The sequence below is a fragment of the Enoplosus armatus genome, chromosome 3 (genome assembly GCF_043641665.1).
Source record: "Enoplosus armatus isolate fEnoArm2 chromosome 3, fEnoArm2.hap1, whole genome shotgun sequence".
Classification (NCBI taxonomy): domain Eukaryota; kingdom Metazoa; phylum Chordata; class Actinopteri; order Centrarchiformes; family Enoplosidae; genus Enoplosus; species Enoplosus armatus.
In genome coordinates, this window is record NC_092182.1 from 11,103,736 (window position 1) to 11,127,148 (window position 23,413).

Here is a 23,413-nt window from a genome sequence, read left to right on the forward strand (position 1 = left end):
TTCAAGAAAAATTAAACAGGGAGACTCTTTTTGGTGTCTGAGTTGTGGGGAACGGTGTTCCTAAAATCCTGGCTATGGGGCTGAGGGTGCAGATTGTATAGTGGGTTAACAATATTATAGCTTTTACCATGTTTTGAGGCAGATATTTGTGTTTCACTTGACTTGGAGAGTCTTACCTTCTGGACTGTCAGCAGTAAAGCCACAAAACTGAAGAATAAAACCAATCACAACTAGGTATAAATGGGCGAGTTCAGTTTCAATTATGAAAAGCAGGCTGAAAAACCCCATTGCCCTCTAACCGTGAGGTAACCTTTAAGGTCAGATTCCAGGGTCAGGTCTATTTTTGTCCCTATCAAAACATTGCAAGCGTTTCTTCTCTTCAGGACAGCAGAGGGTTAACCTGCTAACTTCGGTGGGGAATTGAATGTCCCTTTCTTACGGCCTGTAGCTGTAAGCCAACCTACAGTTTGAAGGAATAAAACTTCCAAGATATTAAAAAAAATGAAAATGTGCTGATTACTCCTAACTGCATTATAAGGACCACACCATTTGTCATGTACGTCTGTGTTGTGTCCCCTCAGCCTGTGCTTCACGGCCCAGCCTGTTTGTTATGTAAAGTGGTCGCTTCCTCTGTCGTACTTCTCCTTTAAGCGCCGAAAAAGCCCCGGCCATGACGTCAGCAGTAAAACCTGCTCCTCCTGGCTGTCCGTCGGAAAGTGAAGTGTGTTTGGCGTGCTACTGGTATCGGAGTTTTTTTCCCCCCTTCCTCTGTTGTCTGTCTTTCGTTGAGTGTTACTGTCGTTTTTTTTTAAACTTCACTCGCGAGATTTTACGTTATACTAATTTAGAAACCCACCAGTGCTGTAGCCGATTTTATGGGATGTTTTAGAAAAGTTCCTGAAGCGCTCTTTGAGGAACCGGTGGACGGCGGACCCCACCGGAGATGGATAAGCTAACCGATAGCTGAGTTGTTAGCCGAGAATCACAGGTCAAGAATAGGATCAAGCTAGCATGCTAACCGCAAGCTAATTTAGCATTTTATCAGCTAACCAAGTGACTTAGTTAACCTGTAACGCCAGAGCTACTGCCGGTTATTTCTCGGGCCTGGCTGCTTACACAGTGAACAGTTCGTCATTGGCCAGCTAACCCAGGAAGAAGACTCGGCGTGTTTTAGAAGAAAAAGACAGAGAAGTATTGTGGAGAGGCGGCTGTTGTTCGTCTCTCAGCCCAGACCAAGAGCATGCTGTCCAACGCACAGAACCAGCCACTGTTTCCCAACCCGGCGGGGCAGCAGAACCCCACGGGCCAGTTCCTCCCCTTCTACGCCAGACCCAACTTACAGATCAAGAAGAACGCCATAATAGATGACTACAAGGTAACCAGCCAGGTGCTGGGGCTGGGCATCAATGGCAAGGTGCTTGAAATCTTCCAGAAGAAGACTGGAGACAAGTATGCGCTGAAGGTAGGTTGTATTTGGTAAATGAACTTGTCAGAAAGCAAGAATGTTAAATCAGTGCAGAACTTAGGCACAGTCAAGATTATAGGCCCTCTTGTTTTTAAATGGAGTATTTATACTGGAAGTTTTGTGTCTGACTGTTGGTTCCTGGAGCTGTCACCACAGGCTGTGGCAGTCCAAACTATCTCAACTCAAGCTACACACCTATTGAGGCTCACTCAAACATTAATACAATAAAAAGACCTGAAAAGAGGAGTTGATTAATCGTTAGTCAGTTGACAGAAAATGAAGCAGCAGCAATTTTGATAACTGGTTAATCATTTAAATGCGAAAAGGTCTCTATTTCTAGCATATTTCATGTGAATATTTGCTGTTTTTCTTAGTCTTCTATGATAGTTAATTGAATACCTTTTACATCACCTACAGCTTCTGGAAAATGTGATTGGCATTTTTCCCTATTTACTGGCATTTCATTGATTGACGGAGTAATAGACTAATGGAGAAAATAATTGCAGATAAAGTTTCTTTTGATTTATTGCTTTGAAAGGGTCGTGATGGTGATAGTATACCCAGCTTTTTAGCTGTTTATCCTCTCTGGCCATTATTACTCATCCAAAAAACAAACAAACAAATGTTTGCTGATCAGGTATTAACAGGTGATTTGTGTAGATCAAAGGGATTTTACATGGGTCAAGTAGAGACAAAGGTATATTTTATATATGAACAATTAATTCATTTAAAACAGGTACACCACCATCTCAGCTGTGATGTGCTGCACTGTATGACAGGTGTTGCAGAGTGTTGTGAAGTCCAGAGCACGTTGCTGGACAGGCTATGTGATGTTGACACTGTTTCTCAATCCGCTTAAGCATTTTTCTGCATTATGCACTGTAATTGTGTTGCGTACTATTAACATCCACCCTTTAGTGTGATAAGATTAAACGATGATTTGATTAGCAAATATTGGTTGGTAGGTTCTTCCCTCTGTTTGTGCTTTGATTTAAATGTATGTACTCTCCTGTATTCTGTAAATTAGAAAAGGCTTAGCATGTGACTCTGCAGTGTCAGGAACAACCTCGAGATCACTCACTGTATCGGTCAATGATTGATAAAGGACAAACGTCACAACAGTTATCCATACATAAGTGACCGAAACACGGCCCAGTGAAGCCATTTATTACTGTAGGCTAACTCAGTTATTTCTTTATCGTTATAGAAGCAATCGCAATGTCAAATTTGTTAAAATAAGTATTACAAAAAATCTTCCCCAAGTGAATCACATCCTGGGAACATCCTGTGTGGTGGTTCAAACTGAAATTCAGTGTAACTGGGTCATATCTTTCTGCAATCAAGTATGTGTGTGTATTAAACATAAACACACACACACTCACTCTAACCTGTTTGATGTTGTGTTGTTTGTGTTGTTGGTAAGCTATGTATAATTAGTGTTAAACATAGAACGTCACGTTGCACTGTACTTCTACTACTCCTCAAATTTTGTTGGACAGTATTAATGCTTAAGACTGTAGAAAGTTGCAGTTGGTGAAGATGTTTGCTTCAGTAAATTATATAGTAATTCATATTTTCAGATAAACATGGATATGGAACCTGGAGAGAGCTTTTGTCGTGGCACTCTTGTGCCAGTTGGGTACAGGTCCAAAACAGTATACAACAAAAAAAGAGGTAGTCCGCTCTCTGATTATTGTAAGGCCTTCGAGGACTTTGTCAGGCAAACATCTCTCTTTAAATCCTTTGCAGATAGCCAAAAACCTAAGCTTTCTCCTTCTATTCAGCCCAAACATCCAGACTGTTCAAGGCCACGTTCCATCCAGTAGTAAACTTCCTGTCCCACCTGAAAATTGTTTGCACTTCACAAAAGGATTTTGCCAAGGATATAAAGATGTAATCATACATTGTTATTCAAAACATTTTCCCAATCATCTACCTGTTTCCTAATTACATTTACAGTGAGCCATCATTGTAAGTACAGTTGTCTGAATTGGTCAACGCACGTCGTGACCCTCCTCTCAACCAGGGTTGGACGTGGGTTTGACGCTACCTGGCTACAGTGAACTGGTGTTTCTGTCAGGAATGGAAACGATACCAAAGTTGAATTGGCATTTTACTGACTTTCTTAAAAGAGAGGGGAAAATAAATGAAGGAAAGAGAAATAGATTGTAGATAAATTGTGGAAAAATGTGTTTTATGGTTTGCAGAAAGAAAGGATGACAAAAAGAGCTGTGATTTCAAAATAAAGCTACATTTTTAATAACAAAATTGGGTGGTGGTGGGATACTTCTGAGAATAGGAAGTTGTATTAGTTTCACTTGTATTTAGGAGTGGTTTTAATACTTTAATTCACATTTCTCTCATTTTTATATATAAGAATATGACTTGGAGCTATACTTAGACTGCGGAGACTGCTTACATTCATGCCTTTGTGGCACCCTGACATCCCTAAATTTTCAATGCCACGGCAGTCCATTTGTGTATGATAGGAACTTATTTAAAAGTATAAGCCAGAATTAAATGTTGACAAATGTTGATGGTGAATTTAATTAATATTACAAGGGCAAAATAAATTTTAAGGACAAATCCAATAAAATGCAATAAAGGAAAGCAGATCAGAAGACGAGGGGTGATGTTACGTTTTAATGAGGAGTAATTCACTTCAAGCAACGGGCTATACAATTGTTCCCAGTGCATTTGAATTTCATCATTAAAAACAATTAGAAATGGCAGAAAAAACGTCTATAATAAAAGTTGATGGAGACACCATTCTGATAACATAATGGCACATAAGCATGTGGGGAAAATATCTGTGTTTTGAGCTTCTGGACAGATGGCTGTGAGCTCCCTCTCTGATGTCAGAGCTGTATATAGTCAATAACTGCCTATGTATAAATACAGACACACACCCACTGACACACTTAATTTAAACGCCATTACTGAATGAACTAATGTTCTTGTTGCTCCCTTCGCTGACGTCAGCTGAGTCAGCTCCATCTCATCTATTGTATTCATTAGGTCTGCAACAGACGCCTGGACCAGGAGTCTGCCAGCCTGGTCCAAGGTGACATCACCTTGTAAAACTTTTACCTGTCTCTTGAACCACGTTTTCTGTGGTGCAGATTCTCAAAAGTCCTAAAAATTCACTTGCAATGTATTATGCTTAATATAAACTATCACAGAGAATCAATACCTTTTTGTCTGTGACAAAGCTATGTGCCCTTCTGTGTTGATTGGTCTGCCTTTTAAAGTGTCCTGCCACACGCATGGTCTCAAAGGGTGTGAGGCATCTGCAGGTATCACCTTACAGTGACTACATTTATATGCACAAGAGAAAGCAGGTTATTGGGAGCAATCAGGTTAAGGCCACATTCTAAATTGAAATGGCACTGTGTTAAATAATACAATAATACATCCAGTAGTTTTAAGACTTACCAGATGCCACAACACTGCATGATTTTACAACGTTAGAACGTCATTTGAATCTTGGGAGCAACAATTTTTGTGTGGTAAACAGTAGAACTATAAAGTTTACATAACAAGGTATTCTACCTTGAATCGGCACTTGAATGCAACACACTGCCGTCAGATGTCGTTGTATTGTGGCAAAAGTTGAGCAGTGTGTGTGGTCAACTTTTTTCCATACAGCACTGCATTTTTTTGTGGCAGCCCTCAGTGTCAGGACCCCCCACTGTGCCAACGCAGTGGTCTCATTGCAGTGAATGGGGAGGCTGCAATTTTTTATGTAAAATAATTTCTCAGGGCAGGTTAATTATTTATTACATGAAATTCTTTGTCTCTCTCTTGCATTCTCCCTTCTCCCTGTCTCTCTCTTAAAGCATAGCTTATGCCTTGCATCAGTCTGCTAAGGAATTGGTTAAATAAAGAAAGCCTGGCTGTGTCTCATGCAAAAAAAAGACAACTACCTTAAAGAGAGAGTAGGGATTCACTGCCGACTCCTTAAGCCTAATCCTGCTTCATGTGGAAAGGAACTCAAGTGAAATGTGTGTCATTAAGGTGATGCAATCACAGACAGAATGACTAAATATTTTGGCCACATTTTGTGAGTCGTTAAAGTTGCGCTTCCTGAAATTTGGAAAGATGTGGAAATCACTGCGGTGAAGTCAACACACCTGTCAAGGGTTGGCTGAGAAAAGAGGAACTGGAACTATTTTCTTGTTTATGGAGATTGGATTTCTGAAATTTCTTCTCTGACTACTGTAGAACAGAGGACTTGCTTAAATGGTGTATTTTTTAGTGACACCCACCATCCACACAACATGAAACCTTCTGAATCTAGCATTCACGCTGTCAGCATGTCTGATCAAAGGTTACACAGAGATACAGAGGAAGAGCCAGGTCCATGCTTCAGTCATGAGATGGTGAGAGAAAGGAAGGAAAAGGAGGGAGTGAGAGAGAGAGAGGAAGGAAGAGGTTCTCTGGTGGCCCTCTTTGACTTATTTCTCTGCCCTTTCTAACTGAACCCTTTTTATGAGCGTGGAATCAAGATGTCTTGTGTACATTGCTCGAAGAGTACCTAGTCATTATTCCACTTTGCCACTGATTACCTGTTTGAGCAAGAGCAAAATCCCCCTGCTTTCAGCATAAAGTTTATTTCTCAACAGTCACTTTGCCCTGTTCTGGAAAATGTGCACTCACAAGAAATTCACAGTGAGAAAACTCAGTATTTTAGTACAAAATGCCCTTAACTCATTTACATGTGTTGTGCCATTAAATGTAAAAGCTGTTGGTGGTGATAATTTTAGCTTGCCAAGGAATATAAATTGACATGACAGTATTAGAAATGATAGTGGCAGTTTATATGTTAGTAACGCTTTCCTTATGTTCCACTCTTGAGGACATTAGGAACAACATTGTCCTCTGGAAGAGGAAGTACTTTTAAACAATTATTCTACTCTGAAGTGAAACACTTTAATGCTTCAGTATTTCAATGAATAGAAATGTACAGATGCATCCCCAGACCTAAAAAAAAAACACAAGCAAAAATACCAAAATGAAGATGAACATTTTAGAGCCGCAACAATTAATCTATTAGTTGATTGATAGGAAACAAAAGCAAAATTGGCAAAACATTTACTGTTGCCAGCTTCTCAAATGTGTGGATTTGATGCGTTTCTTGTCATTGTAAGAAAATCACATCTGAGTGAAAGTTCTTTAAGACTCTCTCTCTGTCCACTGGCTGGACTAGGGGAGCCCAATTGATTGGCTAGGTGTTGCACAACCCTATATGTGTGTTTGTGTGTCTGCTTGTGTTTATAGAGGAATGTGTACCTTATCTTCAGTCAGTGGACTATTTATTTGTTTGTTACAGCCATACAGACTGAGGGGCTGAGAAAAACAAGCCTGTTTATTTAAGAGACGTGTTGCCATCTGCTTTCTGTATTTTTTCCCCTTTGTCAGATGGTTGCAGTGCTTATGGCTAGTATGCTGGACTGGCTATAACGCAGTGAAGGGATCTGTATTACAGGCTGTGCTGTTTAAGTCTATATTGTTTGACATTGTTATGGCAAACCTGTGATAGATCACTTAATGCCATAATATCTTATTTCTCCCCTCAGATTATTGTGAAAATATTTGTGTGACATTTGTCACAAACAAACAGATTAGCTGAAGTAAAAGCCTCTTTGGTAAACATTTATCTTGGTGATGTAAGCTCCTTTGATATAATTCTCCTTTGATTCACTGGACTGCAACTTATATCGTCTGTGATCGGATGCAGTAGTCTCCCACCCCCACCTCGACCTGGTCTTTCTCTGTTGCCTCCCTTTCGGTTGGGTGTAGTGTATTTGGAAGGATGTGGTATAGTGGTTGTGATAGATGGACCCAGAACTAGCTAGCCAACTGTATCTGTGACACAGAGTAATTTCCAAGCTGATGCACCACTCGTACTGAAACAGACCTTATTTATGAATGGCTGGCTGTGAATACTTCCGTAATGTGCTGGACTGGTTCTCCACCAACTAGTCTTTGTGTGTGTATTTTTTATTTTTGCTTGGGTCTCATGATCAGTTCCTAATAAGGAAGCAAAGTGGTTGAATTGTGCTGAATGGTGTTAACGGTAAAGGGAAGTGAATGTTTTTTCTCTCTTCCAGAGTTCATTCATTCAACATGCTACATGCTCTGTTGTTCTCGTATGAGTATTAGCCAAAAGACTGCATAGACTGCAAGACTGCACTGTTTTAACAGTTGTGTCTTTAGCTTCTAACATAGTGGAAAAGACAATGGGACACATTTTGGGAAATAAGCTTACTTGCTTTCTTGCCGAGAGTTAGATGAGAAGATCAATATCACTCTTATACCTGTAAATGTGCAGCTGAGCCAGCAACTGGTTTGCTTAGCATAAAGACTGGACAGAGGGGGGAATGGCTACCCTGTTAAAAGATAATAAAATCAGCGCCTGTCAGCATCTCAGAAGCCCACTAATTAACTTGTATCTTTAATCAGTACAAAAACAGAAGTGTAAAAATGACACATAGTTTTATCTGGGTTTATGTGCCAGACTGTGACTTGGCCCGGATCAGTAACTTCCTGAAGTCTTCGCTCGTTTCCTGGCAACTGGTCTGTATTTCGCCTCCCTAGTTTTATTTAGTCTGTCTGAAGACATACTCTGTATATACGTAAATATTCGCACAAAGGGCTAATCAAAGGGCCCCCCCCCCCCCCCAATCATTTGAAAGCAGCTGATAACCCACCAGTTTGTTTGTATTTATACAGTGAAGCCACAAGTATCATCTGTTGCATCAGGCGCAGTGGGGGATTCACACCATGAATCATAAGGTGTCTGGAGGGAGGAGTTGGTGAAACCAGCTCAAAGGGGCCGGTAGAGGTAGAGGCTGTCAAAAATACGGCAAAAGCCTTTAGTCTCTAGTTCACTTCTTTAGCAAACACTGATCCGTTCATTATCTCCATCTGTCCTTGTCTCCCACAACCTTGCTGCTCCTCTTAAAAGACTCTACTCCATCTTGTTCTTTGTTTCCATGCAGATCTTCCAGCCCGTGTCAGGAAGTGAGACAGCTGTTTCTGTCATACCTTCTCACTTCCTCTCCCTTGTCAGCGACTCATCTTTTTTATGATTGTGTGTTGTGTGATAGGACACCTGCTGGCTTAAGATACTCACCTGCAAACAACCCCTGTGCCTTGAGAGCTAGGAAATGTATTCTGAGTGGTGATCATTCAGAATATGATGATTTTGTTTTTCAAAGGTGTGTTCAGACTGAATGTGAAACCATTATTTTGCCTTGCGCTAGTAGCACAATTGACAGCTGGAGTGTTTTTGCACTGTGTGTTTATTCGCCCCAAACTGCCTGTTGTGTCAGCTAAGACTGACTGATCTCAGAAGTCACCTGGAACTCCAGTTCTTTTTTATTATTTCCCTTCTCTCTTGATCAATTTTTCCTCTTGTCTCTGTATGTTCGTGAAGTGGAATAGGGTTAGCACAAATTTTTACACCCTGTCTACTTAGGTGGACACATAATTTGCACCTCCCAGGGCAAATTGGGGTCTTTGCATTGTCTTCATATGCAATCTTCTCCAAAATTCACTTAATGTTCAGTTTGAAAACATTTTTATGTTATTGTCTTACCTTGACATAATGCCCTTTTGTAGCCACATAAAACAGTGTTACTACAGAAGCCTGACAGACAGAATTTGAAATGCATATTTCATGGCAGCTTAGGCCAGAAAGTCATGGAAATGTCAGTAATGGAATAATGCACAAGTAACAGTGCAGTTGTTTATGTGCATAACACACAAACACAATGTGATTAATACAAGTATACACACGCTCACACACAGATATGTGACGGTCTTGTGAGCTCTACCAGATGTCTTTAATCAGATCATGTCGTGTTGACACACACACATACAGAGATACCTCTTCTTCTGGTAGGTTATTGTTTAACCCTTTTTGTCAGGTTAAGAGGCTTTTCTGATTGAGCTAAGCTTAACCTATCATCTCTCCATAATCTCTCTCCTCTACTGAATTTTACTGCCCGATCACCCTTTTTTTCCCCTGGTTTTACTATATCAACCCTGGACTTTTCCTTGGCTCACGAGTGGCAGGTGGAGGATGGGTTCTCCATCAGCTTAACCCCATCCCCACCTCCCACTGTCCTGCCCCGGGAGCTTTTGTGTTGGCTAAAGGAAGTGGTATTGTGTGCCCATCTGCCCCCCTCATTTCTCCCTCCTTCTCCACAAGCTTCAGTGTTTAGCCTCAAAGGGCCAACAGCAGATGGGGGGCAATGCAGTCACACAAACACCGGCAGAGAGGTGATGGGGGTGTGTTCTCGCATGCGTATACGATTGCGCATGTCTAAAGAAGACAGTGTTAAGTTTTGTTTGTGGGGCTAACTCTAGCTCTGCTATATTTAGATGTGCTAATATTAGTTTTTGGCACATGGCTTTTGTTTTCAGTGCATGCATTGGCATATATCTGTGTTTTACTGCTTCTTTGATAGTTGGACATCAGAGCAGTAATCTTTTTCAGGGTAACAATCTCAAAACAAACTGCCCTATGCGTAACTGAGCAAATCCAAAATTTGTACATTACTTACCACAAGGCTTTTAGCTAGGAACGATTAGGAAGCAATAGTCATGCATTGATTGATTTGAAGCCAATTCTAATCAGATTATACTTTATTCTAAGTGTGTTGATTTGTGGCCTGAAATTTTTGAGTCAAAGAAACCCAATGTGCAGTAAGACATTTAAACAGTATTTTTGCTACCCATCCTCCAACACACAGATGTTTAAGAGAGTTTATCTGGTTACCTACCCCCACATGGACCCGATGTTGTGCTGTTGACTTTGTTGGGATTCCAGATGCTGTCAGGTTGAGAGTATCTATGGGCTAGTAGTGCCTAGCAAACGCTGAGCCGGTGATGATAAGCTTTGAGGAAGAGGAGATAAGAGCAGAGAAAGAACTTTTCACAGAAAAAAATTTAAAATTAAAACGGAGTCATTTTAAAGATCTTTTGGAACATTTAAATACTGCATGACATCAATGATAAAACGATAGAAATGATGTTAATGTTAACATGTTAATGTTACACTGCTTTACCTCTGTCTGTCTGTCTGTCTGTGTCTCTACGTCTGTCTCTGTCTCTCTGTCTCTTTCTGTCTATCTGTCTCTCCCCCTCCCTCTTTCTCTCTCTCTCTCTCTCTCTCTCTCTCTCTCTCTCTCTCTCTCTCTCTCTCTCTCTCTCTCCAACCCAACCGGTCAAAGCAGATGACCGCCCACCTAGAGTCTGGTTCTGCTCGAGGTTTCTGCCTCTTAAAAGGAAGTTTTTCCTTGCCACTTTCACCAAAGTGCTTGCTCATGGTGGGAACTGTTGGGTCTCTGTAATAACATTATAAAGAGTCGGTCTAGACCTGCTCTATTTGTAAAGTGTCATGAGATGTCTTTTGTTGTGATTTGGCACTATATAGATAAAATTTAATTGAACTGAATTAAATTTGTAGTGAGATTGGCAAGGTGAATCATCTTTCTCTACATTGTTGTGCCCCCGCTAGGAGCCACACCAACAGTTTCCTGGGGAGAGAAGTCTTCAAGCTATTGTGCTGTAATATGATATTTATATAATTTACTTATTGTTGTTGTTATTATTATGCTGAAAAAAAATTAATTCCTGCAGTTTGAACGTTTTATAAATCTATTTATTTCTGTCATATCTGTACCAGACCTAGATGTGCCTCCCAGTTGTAAAACGATATTGTCCGTCTATAAATGGATTATCACATTTATAGTAATAGATTTTGCAGCTCAGTTTCATTGTTACTTTTTAAAATTCTGGCACTTGAAGTTATGCCAATACATTATAGAGGGTGAAAGTGTGACCGGCTCACAGTGCATCGGTTCCGTTCTATGTCTACCGTGATTGTGTCCACAGGTTCATGTGTCCATATGGGGTCGTTTTTTTCACTCTGCTGTGACACAGAAAGTGAGAACCACCCTTGTTTGTTCAGTCCCAAAGGGTGGTTGAACTGTGCTGTGTGTTCACTGTTGAGATAAAGCAGAGAGTAATACACGCCTACCAGCTCTTCCTGCTAACAAAGACAGTCACTTTTTATTGGTCAGGCACTTACCCCTCAAAGCCTTGCTTCTCACCTGAACAATTAATCTATTTTGTAACATGCCATTACATAAGTACAAACCTTATTCATTACACAGATACTAAGTTAAACCGTATGTTATCACAAGTACAAATCTGCACGGTGTCACTTGTCTGTGATGTCTTTCCTGTCTGTCCACCTGTCTTATCTTTCATGGGTAGTCTCTTTCCTTTCTTATTTTTATTTCTTTCTTAGGTTGTTTACTTCAGATTGGTCTAAATCATGATTATCATCTTTGTCACAAGCTATGATGTCAGAATACCAAACCTGGAAAACAATGTTGAAAACAAAAGAACTATGAATTTGTTAGCTTTTTCTAATGAAAAGTTAATCAGCATCAGACTGTCAGGACTTGGTAGCAATCAGCTCGCAGCAAGAAAGTAGGCTACACAATCAGAGACGCTTGCAGTGAACTATCTAAACCAAATGTAGTCAAAACGATAAAGCATTCAGAAATCTGGTACGCAACAGTGACAGAGAAACAGTGAAATTTAGTAGCCCCCTTTTTATATATACAAAAGGTATAAAAAGTAAATGTGGCTGGAATTTACATGTGCCTGAAATCCACACTGCTGTGAGAGGCCTTGTGCTGCGGTTTGAGGCTGGAAAATTGAGGCATGAGTCTTTGAACTTTAAAAAAAACCAAAACAATGCCACACTTAAATATGCTCTCTGCTTCATTAAAAGAAATCGAAAGTACTGTGAGATCTGATTCACTTGTCTTGAAAAGGAATAATTGTAATGAAACTCTGGAATTGGGTCAGAACAACAGTAAAAATCCCATACCATCTAATATTAATGTAGTGAAGTTAGTTTATGGCAGAAACTTCAATAGTCTGAAAGAAGTTGTTTTTAGAATTTTACTGTTGATCCTGCTTCAAGCCTGGGAACCAGACAAATCTGCAAGCTCATGTTTTATTTGCTCTGGCAGACGCCCCCCCCATTTGAACTATGAATTGGATTCATGAATGATAACCAATTTGGCTTTAGAAGCGGTGATGGCACAGATGTTTCTATATGTGGCCTATCTTTTTAAAACCAAGCAGTGGTAATTATGCAAGCCATATTGACTTGTTTTATATTGATATAGGCAATATATTTATATTTTAACAGGGGCATGAACACACAAATGAGAACAGAGAACTTGAGGCATTGATAGCATGTTTTGACTTTTTGGTTTCAGCTAAGGGGGCATTGAGGTCAGGCACTTTGCAGGTTGAAGCGTGCCCTGGAGTATTTTCAGAAGACCTGAGTAGAAGAACATAATCTGACGTTGGCTAGAGCTGATTGGAGGAGTCAGGCCAGAACAGTCAGTGCACAACCAGGCAACAGTTGGCTTTCTGCAGCCACTTGATTTCTTAAATATTGTGTTCTGAAAAACCCGGTTTCTGTCATCGGGGTAGGGGATCAGGAAAACCTGATATCCCCAGTTAGATTAGTCCCGGATAAAGCGGATTACTCTGCCATGTATATGCAGATTGCTAATTGGAATTTTCCAAGTGGGCATGTACATAAAAAGACTTCAGATGGAGAAAGTATCGCTATGACAGCAGAGGGACAGGATGAAAGGAGAGATCATTATATTACCAGCAATACATCCTTGTATTCAAAATAACTGCATCCAAAGTCCAACTCAAAATGACACAAAGAGGCCTCTAGAAGTCTAAATACATTGTGTTCCTCCACTGAACATTTGGCTACTAACGTTCAGGCACAGCTTTGTCTGTCATCTTGCTACATCACCAGCCCTCCAGCGCACACACAGACCAAACAAAATCAGAAAGGAGCGTCTTTTATTACTGTTGTAAGTAATGCTTCCAAAAGGTCAGAGGTAGGGGAGAAATCTGATATTACTGACCTGCAACTTCACAGTAATCAGGTTACTACAGTGTATGTAAACGCATTGTCTAGTTTCCTGTATACCCTGGTTTTTCTGACTAACCCGGTTTCTTATGTGCATGTAAATGCACTGACAGTCGTGTGTGCCAGGCCAGACAGCAGTCTGGATACTCTGGCTCTCCCAGCTCTCATTGCCTGCTGGAACGAAGCCCACTGTTGTGCTGTGACCGTGGGCAGGGCTGGAATGTAATGCTCCACGAAATGGACAGACGATGTCTCATTGTCAGAGCTAAAAGGCTGAATTCTTTCCATTGACTGGCAAGGATATTTTAGAGTTTTGCTTGTGGTATTCTATTGTATATCATAATTAAATGTGCACTAGCGCATATCTAACATTAAACTGTCACTGCTTCACAACTTAGCCTACGCTTTGAGCAGCTGTACTACTGAAATCTACTAGTCGTCAGTGTCTCTGTACCGGGTATCAAAATTATTGAATTATATGTGTTTTGATAGCTTTTTGCTTCTGCTGGCCAAGTAAATGACACTAAAAATTAAACAAGATAGTAGTCACAGAAAATATGGAAAATTGCATTGCATTATAGTTGCATTTTTGTTTCTACAAATAAAATAAAATTAAGAAACTTAAAATAAATTAAAACAAAATTCTCTAATGCTTATGTAAGTAAAATCAGTCACTAAGTTACTAAGCATGAGTTTTTAAAATTGGGTACCCCTGACTCCTTATATTGATATGGCACCACAGATCCTGTTGAGACATTTATTTATTACCCCTCACACATTTGACGGCTGGTTTTGCGCATAGGATTTCTTTAGTTATGGTCAGCATATGGCAGGAAATGTTTGTTTGTTTGTTTGTTTTGTTTTGTCTCGTGAAATAAAAGGGAAAAGGTATGTTAGATTACCTTTTCAGGCAGTGTTCTAACAAAAATGCAGCTCAAAGTGCTCCACCAAAAAAAAAGGAAAATAAATTATGTTCAATTAACATACCTCACTTAGAATAAAGAAATTAACTTACCCTTAAATCATATTTAAGAGAAATGACAACTGTGTAAATTATGTCCTCAGATGACCAAGCCTTTCATTATTTGCTTGCTCTCTCCACCATGTCGATGAACATAATAACATTGGGTTCCAGGGGGGGAGACAATAAACCCACACAAAATAGCTTGTTTAATCAGTATTGCGAGCAGTGCAATACTGAATTTAATTACACTTGGCCATACGGCCTGAGTCATGCCAGGTACCATAAGGCCAGGGATCCTGAGTGTCCTTGAGCAGCATGCTGAATTGACATTTCTCTGCAACTGACCCTCTAGTTTTACTTCCTGGTGTAGACTCGTGAGTAAGAGTACCATTTCTGCTGTCAGGTATTAATAATGTAGCAGGAATGAATAGATAAGTAAATATATTATGACACAAAGGCATTGAAATTGCAGGTGCTTTTGTTGAATGGTGCATTGACTTAGTGCTACACAAAGAGGGTGCCACATTCACGCAGGACTGGATTGGAAAAACTTCTACAATATGTTTTCAACATTCTGCCAGCTGATGGCAGCACTGCACTTCTGACTTTTATGTGTACCTTTGATGTGAATTAGTAGTGGCATCCAGTTGGTCTATTATTGGTTTCATGTCACCTTGTACAATACATCATTTTAGATTAATCCCACCATGAGACAGATGATCACCTGGGGTTGTGTTCTTTCACATGCCCATTAATTATTGTGTGAAATAAATGAACCATTAAACAGTAATTTAAACAGCAATGGTAACTGTATGTTTTATAATTGAATGGCCATGTTTATATTTGATGTTAATCAGCCTCACCCTCCCTGTCTCTGTCCTTCTGCCCAGATACTGCAGGATTGTGCCAAGGCCCGTAGGGAAGTGGAGCTCCACTGGAGGGCGTCACCTTGTGCCAACATTGTGCGCATCATTGATGTCTATGAGAACCTCTATCAGGGCAAGAAGTGCCTGCTTATTGTCATGGAGTGGTAAGTGGACAGACACACACACTGAAATTAGTATTAGACACTTAATTTCCTTCATTCTTCCTATGGTGCAGACTCTCCTCCCATTTTTGCTCTCTTGGCGTCTTCATTTCACAGAACGTTGGGAAGCTGGAATTGTCTGACACCCACACACACACACACACACACACAAGATCACAACTGCCAATCAGATTTCAGCTGGGCCCAGTGCCCCTGTGGCCCCACCCCTTGATCCGCCCATGCCTCTGACGGATAGATACCCAATGTGAAAATGTAGAAGTTCAGTCTCTCTAAACTCTTATGACACAGGCATTAACGTACTACTTTTGTCCAGTCTGGATGTGAAAGTGGTAAACCCCAACAGCCATTACTTGCTAGCGTAGATTTCCTGGACATATTTCTTGTCAAAAGTTGTGCAAAATCGGTAAAAATGTAAAATCCTTTACATACATCAGTGTTACTGCGCTGGTTTACAAGTGAGATGCCACTGCAGTAACGGCTTGTTCTTCCACCTTCAGCCTAGATTAACCTTCAACCTGGATTAACGTTATGATTTATATGAACCATTTTATTCCAATTTTCATGTATTGTCTGCAGTTCCCAGACTTGGGAAGGCAGGTACAAGAAAGCCTTGATTATCCTGAGCCAAGGTGAAGTGAAGAGCATTTTGCCTTCTCAATTGTTTTATAGATAGCACAATTCCACCAGGTTCATTATTGTAAATCTGTAAGTAGAAAATAACCCATTTCTTCTAAATGAGCTTAGTATTTTTTTCCTCACCTTTTCATATTTCCATCTAGCAGCACTTAAAACCACCAAACCCCCATCGACATGTCACACGTGCGCTCATTAGGTCTGTGGTTACCCTTGTAGTGCGGATGTAGTGGACCTGTCTTCCTACACACTCACATGCACAAAAGGCTGCAGCTGATGAGTAATTTCCTTGAGAAAACTAGCTCAGCATGAAATGGCAATAAAGAAAAGTAGTTCTGATGAAACTAAAACATTTCCTAGAATATCACGCTAGGAGACATAGCAGCTTGGAGATCTAGCTTTTCAGTCTGCTTTCCTTCTGTCGCTGCAGTAATTGAGTCGGTCTAATGACCTATATTTTGCTGTGTAAGTATTCTCCCATGTTATGTAAAGGGTCACCATGTCACTGTATCAAGTCACTGTGATAATGAGTATGAGAAGGCAGCTGCTGATCTTCCCTCTGACCAATCTTCTGCCAATATGCTCCTTGATGAATTGATTTGTACTTTCTCAGCTTTAGATACAGAAGCATATCTGGACCACAGGTTAAAAATGTCTTTGTTGTGGTCAACACTGTGTCCAATAGGACCTGGGGTAGGGGCGGTGGTGTCTGTAAACTCCATTAGTATTATTCTGTAATTAATTCGAATGGTTGAGATCAACAAAAATGTAGAAAATCACCAGCCTTATCCTTTTAAGGATAGTCCATTAAGTCCCATCTGCATGATTCAGTCCAACAATCCTACAATAAATCCTAAGGTGTTGACTCAACTCTGTTGTTATTTTTGGAGGCAGTATGGCTGTATTACATCTATATTGTAACATGTTTGGATTGCCCAATTCCTTAATACACTGCAGTCCAGCCATGTGCTTCCTCTGTGAGTCTTGATGTTGCCATCTTTCACCTCTTTCACCAGCAGGTCTTAATGCTTAATGCAGTGAGTGTGAACTGTGAGTTGTCCAACAGCAGACTAAATGCCTAATACACCTCACAGTGAGGGGAGACAAATTTGAAATGGAAAACAAATGAATGAAAGGAGGCTTTGCTTAGTATTAGAGTTGTCACAACACTTTGGTTTTAGCATTTTGGGGAAATTGCATTTAATTCCAGATGCAGCAAACTACAGAGCAACTTAACTAATGATATCTTTATGACCTGATCTTACAGCGAAAGACATACTGTATATGCCTAGTTATTAAACCTCAGTTAACATTACATATGAAACTAGTTATGGCAAGGACTCTGCAATACATTGAAGAATCCACACGCTACCAGGTGCAGACTACATGCAGAAAATCTCTACACGCGCAGGCACGCACACACACACACAAACAAACACACACACTCAAAACCAACATCTAGTGACAAGTCCTGGCCTTATCCAATTGGAGTTAATCATTTTCAGATTAAATGGAAACTTATATTTCATGTGTAAAAAGTACGTTTAACTTTTAATGAAGCCATTTTTTAAATCTGTTTCGAAATGAAAAAACACCATGTGAATTGAGGTTATGCGGTACGATATCTCCAGTGAGCACATCTTATCCTGCCTACTAATGAGGTGTCTCCACACTGTACACGAGATGTGAAATGTGTATGGGTGTTACAGTGTCTCTGCTCTGATGGTGTAAGATGTGCGCTCTTAGTACTCCCATTGTCATCCAAATCATTAAGTATCTATTCTTCTGAGAATTCACACTTCACCTCAGAAATGCAGAGGGAGAGGGTGGGGTCGAGACCTCAAGTTCATCTCCACCTTTTGACCACATGAGAAGAACCGTCAGCCCAGTGTGAAAAACGTTGGCAGAACTAAGGGATCGCCTGGCAGTTTCTCACATTGCGATTATTTTAATATCAGAATACAACAGATCAAGCTGCTGTCAGTTTCTCACTATGCAAAGTGTGAATGGTTGATTTGAGAAGTTCAAAGTGTGCTGTGGTTTAGCAGGGCTGTCCTGCTCTCTAGTTAACACATGCAGGCCTGAAGAATCTGTTTGTGCTGTCATGCACATTTAGTCACACACGCACACAAAATTGGTATTGATGATTGGACTTGAAACTTAGTCATACTGAGAAAAAAAAGATTAAATGAAACTCATCATCAAGCACATTGAGTTGGATTTTCTCATACCCAGTTGAATTCAGGTTAACAGCCATTTGCTTTGTATTGGACAATACTTGTTTGCTTACTTTCTCTGTAACTCTTAGTCTCGGATGTTTCTCAGTAAATACCTCAAATCTTTTAGTCAATCAGGGAATAGGAAGTAATAATCCTAGTATTATAGTAGTGAGCCATGCTGTTGTCAGTAGTATTCTATGAAATCTAACTATTATATAAATGTGCATGCTTGTAACTGTTCATAACATTATAACAATGCAACTTGTGTTTTGGTCAAGGCTAAAATATTAACTAGCATGAAATCTGCCCAAGACCATGGTGCACATGTGCATGCTTAAGACCATGAGTCTTCGCACTTTCGAGAAGATCGCTGTGCATTAAAAATTGCAGAGCCTCCCTGTGTCTAAATTTCCAGCTCAGTACAGTAAAATGTGTGTGATTGAGCAGTACAAAGGTACTTTCATTAAACCTTAACTGTTTCAAGTCATGTTTTGGAGAAAATTCAAATGCAAATTTTGAGTCAAAATAGTAGTTCTGTTTTCCAAGATGTAGCTGAGCACAAGGTAAAGAAACTGTTATTTTTCTGCTTCTTCTTAAACATTTCCAGAATTGTGCTTTCCATGTTCTCTAATTTCCAAAACACATTGACGTCAGCTAACTCTTATGTCTCTCTACACGCGCAGGCACGCACACACACACAAACAAACACACACACTCAAAACCAACATCTAGTGACAAGTCCTGAAAGTTGCATCTCACATCTAATTGTCTGTGCTGCTGGAAAAACTGAATACAACGACTTTATCAAACAATCGTTTGTCATCCAAATACCTACGTCTGATGAAGAGGAGATGTCTTTGCCTCTTCTGAAACCGTGAAATATTGAACTCCTGGTTGTAATGCAGATACTGGTCATACTCAGACTACAGCTGTGTACTTGCATACATTCTATGCTTTTCATTGCCTCATAAATAATTGCATAAATCTCCAGTAAAAACCATTTAAAATAGGTATGATTTTGACAGAAATGTCTTCTTTTGTGTCTCTTGCTGTGTAGAGTTTTAAATGGCAATCGGATTGCTGACCTGGTCCGTCACATAGTTATGCTAGTATGCAAAAGGTATGAACCAGTCATTCAGTTGGTTTCACACAGTTATCACCTGTGTTGGTCGACCACAGACCACCTTTACCAGCAAACCAGTCAGAGGGAGAAAAGAGAAAAAAAAATCTGCACCCTTTTTGCATCTAAACAACTAGCAGGGCATGTGTTTTGGCTTAGTACTTTACTTTTCCTTAAAATTAGACCATACAGTTGTTGCGGTGGTTCTTCTCTGTATCTCCTTTCCTGTCAATGCAACACACCACCATGACTGAACGGTTCTCTGCGGAGCAACAGATCTCATGTGATCCAGACATGATTCAGTGACATGTCGATGCAAAAGTGTGCTCGCTGGCTGTTTTTGGTCCATGTTTAGCCTATTAAACTTTAGGGATTCATGTGCACTGATTTGAAGTCATATCAAAGAGACAAGAACCGAGGTTGAGGTCAGCAATGAGTACATCAGAAGTCTGTGTATATCCGAAAGCCAGACCTGACGTTTTTTTTGTTTTTCTGTTTTTGCAGTATGGATGGTGGTGAGCTTTTTAGTCGAATCCAGGACAGAGGAGACCAGGCCTTCACAGAGAGAGGTATGGTGTTGACTTAAAACTATCCCAACATTTCTTATAATACTACTGTATTATGATGACACATCGCACTGGTTAAGAGACACCACTGCATCCACACACACATATTTATCAGGTGTCAGTATGTGCCACTTGTATACAAGTATCCCTTTTAAGATCCACAACGTCATGCAACCCCTATTGGTGACTTTTACATTTGCGGCTCCTGGCACAGTCTTGATATGGCCAGTACGTCTGCTAGTTAATGCAGCCCTCAAGTCACCTGTAATCTATGTTAAAGGAGCTTTTTGTCTCTTTATTTTAGAGGCATCTGACATCATGAAGAGCATAGGAGAGGCCATCCAGTTCCTGCATGCAATCAACATTGCACACAGAGACGTCAAGGTTTGTGTTTGTATAATTTTCAATATTACATTTCTTGCCCTTTGTAGTGAGAAATTAAAGCAATCTGAGTGTGGGGGTTTAAAGGATGATTTCCATAGCAGTAACTAATGTTATACTCTTCTTTTTCTTCTGGGTGGCTTCCTGAATCCTCCCTGCAGCCAGAGAATTTACTGTATTCCACGAAGAGACCCAACGCCCTGCTCAAACTCACAGACTTTGGCTTTGCCAAGGAGACCACTTCACACAATTCTTTAGCTACTCCCTGCTACACACCCTACTATGTTGGTAAGGGTCTGTTGCTGTGTGTACTCAAATTCTCGCCACTTGTTGCTTGTTAATAAACAGCTAAAGTGTCACATAACACTCTACCCTTTTAACCCTTGTGTTCCCCTTCCTTCCTTCCTTCCTTCCTTCCTTCCTTCCTTCCTTCCTTCCTTCCTTCCTGCAGCTCCAGAGGTTCTTGGCCCAGAGAAATATGACAAGTCATGTGACATGTGGTCGTTGGGTGTCATTATGTATATCCTGTAAGTCTGTTTTTTTTGTTGCAATATCTCTGAACTCTTTATCGCATACAATTATTTATTGGGTGCTCAAACTAATATTGCCTTTTTAAACCTTCAACAGGTTGTGTGGGTACCCTCCTTTTTATTCTAACCATGGTCTAGCCATCTCTCCTGGGATGAAGAGGAGGATCAGGATGGGCCAATATGAGTTTCCCAACCCTGAATGGTCTGACGTATCTGAAGAAGGTAAGGCAATATTTATGTATATAGGCGCTAGAGGTGTTGAATTTAAATGTGGTGAACTGGTGAGACTTGGCCTTCTTCCTGAAACTGATCGAAAACCAAATTATGTGAAGAAGTACTTTTGTTTATAAAGAAATGTATCCCTCTTATAATTAAAGAGCCAGTTAGAGGAGCACCTGCTGTATGGTTGTCTTACATACAACTTTCATAACATTTCATGACTATGACACCCTTTGTCTCTCACTCACCTAAACGTGATAAACATGCTGGCTTTATGGTTTTAACTTTCTGATTAAGAAATTGAAACTGATGCAGGTGTTTCACCTCATATTTGCTGCCATCAGCTGCATGCACTACAAGTGAAAGTGAAGTCTTATTTCCTCAGTAATACAAAGGTGTGTATGGTTATATGTGTTGAAAGCCAAAAGAGCCAGATTGATTGCCAGGTTGAACTTACTGTAATGCAGTTCTCACAAACCAGCACAATCCTTACTGTCGATGTGAGCTATTTCCTTCTTCACAGACAGATTTCTCAATTCAGGTTTGGATTACATAATCGATGGCAAAGCAGATATGGCAATATCCCAGGCCACAAAAGGATGAACTATCTGGTTACCTATGACTGAACGATTGTAAATGGTAGCTGCGATAGCAACGCTTTGTTTTCCTTTTTAATGATGTAAATAATAATTGTGTTTGCAGCTAAACAACTGATTAGGACCCTCCTTAAGACTGAGCCGACGCAAAGGATGACCATCACAGAGTTCATGAATCATCCATGGATCAATGTGAGCACATACTCCATCATGCTTTTTTTCTAGCTCACTTTCTTACCTCCCTTTCAACTCAGTCACTCTGGGTGACAATCCCTCCAGTGAAGTAACATTAGGTTGTGTGTCTGTGTGTCTCTCTAAAGCAATCGATGAAGGTTCCCCAGACCCCGCTTCACACCAGCCGGGTGCTGAAGGAAGAGAAGGATGCATGGGAGGATGTCAAGGTTAGACTTCTCTTTGCACATCGGTTTTGCTCGAGTTATGCTTGCAAAAGAAATTGGAAAAGACAGTTCTGCCTGTATGGTAGCTATACGTTAAATAAAAATATTATCTGCATGTTCCCTCCTACTCTTTATCATGCTCTCAATTTTTGATGTTTGACTGGTAAAAGAATCCAGCCAGTAACTATCAGAAACTATGATTAGCTTAATAAATGAAGACTGTTTTCCCCGTGCTGGTTGGTTACTTCATGTACTGTTTGTTAGTGTTATTTAGTCTTAAGGATAAGGCTGGTGTTATTTTATCTTTTTTGTCATCAGCAAGAAATAGATATTGCTTATGCCATACAACGTCATGATTTAGAATAAACTAACATGACAGCTCGCTTGACGAGCAAAGCAGTGTGATGTTATGATGTATATAGAAAAACAGCAGCCTCTGGTTGGGTAAAGCAAGTGGCCTAATGAGCTTCTGTTTGTCGTTTTTCAGGAGGAAATGACCAGTGCCCTGGCAACGATGAGGGTTGATTATGAGCAAATCAAGATCAAGACCATTGAAGACTCAACCAATCCACTGCTAACGAAAAGGAGGAAGAAAGCCAATAATGCCATGGCGGACCCGCAGTCTGCCGCCCACTGAAAGATGCACGTATGCATGCACATACAAACACAGGTTGTAAAAAGGAAGCAATAATTTGTCGACACGTGAGTCGCATTGCATGGATTTTCTCAGTGTTTTATTTTTCATGGCAAATTCTAATGTTTTGTAGGAGTGTTTGTTTTTATTACTCCACCATTTTAACAAACCTGACGCTCTGCTCTGGCAGAGGGGATGTTTATCTGTGTTTTTACACCAGTGAAGAGATTATGAATTATAGAAAAGGAGAGGAGGGGGGAATCGGTGAGATCTCCCTCCTCTCCTTTCACAAATATCAGGTTGTGTATTCAGAGGGGCTTGAATGTTGGAATAGGACATGAAGCCTTAGCATTAGCAGTAGTTTTCTTTCACCCCACAGCCCTGTTCTAGCTCTTGCCCCAAACCTGTGAATGTTAAATCAAATGGCTAAATCCCAAAAATAAAAGCAAGGGAAGGTTTCTTTTACGTACGTGCAAAGTAAGCAGATGTATTTTGAACTGACAAGTGGAATGTAAGGACTCTGTCCCTGACTGGTGGAATTAGCTGGAAATAGTCACTCATTTCTGAGCTTGAACTGAGAGTGTTTGTCAGGTTCAGTTTGTCTTTGTGAATGTCGAACAGAGGCCTATGCAGTCACACAAGGGCCGT

At 40.3% G+C, this 23,413-nt stretch overlaps 1 protein-coding gene across 1 annotated transcript; it reads left to right on the top strand.

Annotated features, from left to right (window-relative positions):
* The first annotated feature begins 822 nt into the window (after window positions 1-822).
* mapkapk2a (MAPK activated protein kinase 2a) lies at window positions 823-22,983 on the top strand. The gene is made up of 10 exons (XM_070902227.1): window positions 823-1,462; window positions 15,312-15,451; window positions 19,946-20,010; window positions 20,312-20,391; window positions 20,550-20,676; window positions 20,840-20,915; window positions 21,016-21,140; window positions 21,840-21,925; window positions 22,054-22,134; window positions 22,619-22,983. The coding sequence occupies exons 1-10, from the start codon at window positions 1,241-1,243 to the stop codon at window positions 22,766-22,768; spliced, it is 1,152 nt and encodes a 383-aa protein (XP_070758328.1). The 5' UTR covers window positions 823-1,240; the 3' UTR covers window positions 22,769-22,983.
* The last annotated feature ends 430 nt before the right edge of the window (window positions 22,984-23,413 follow it).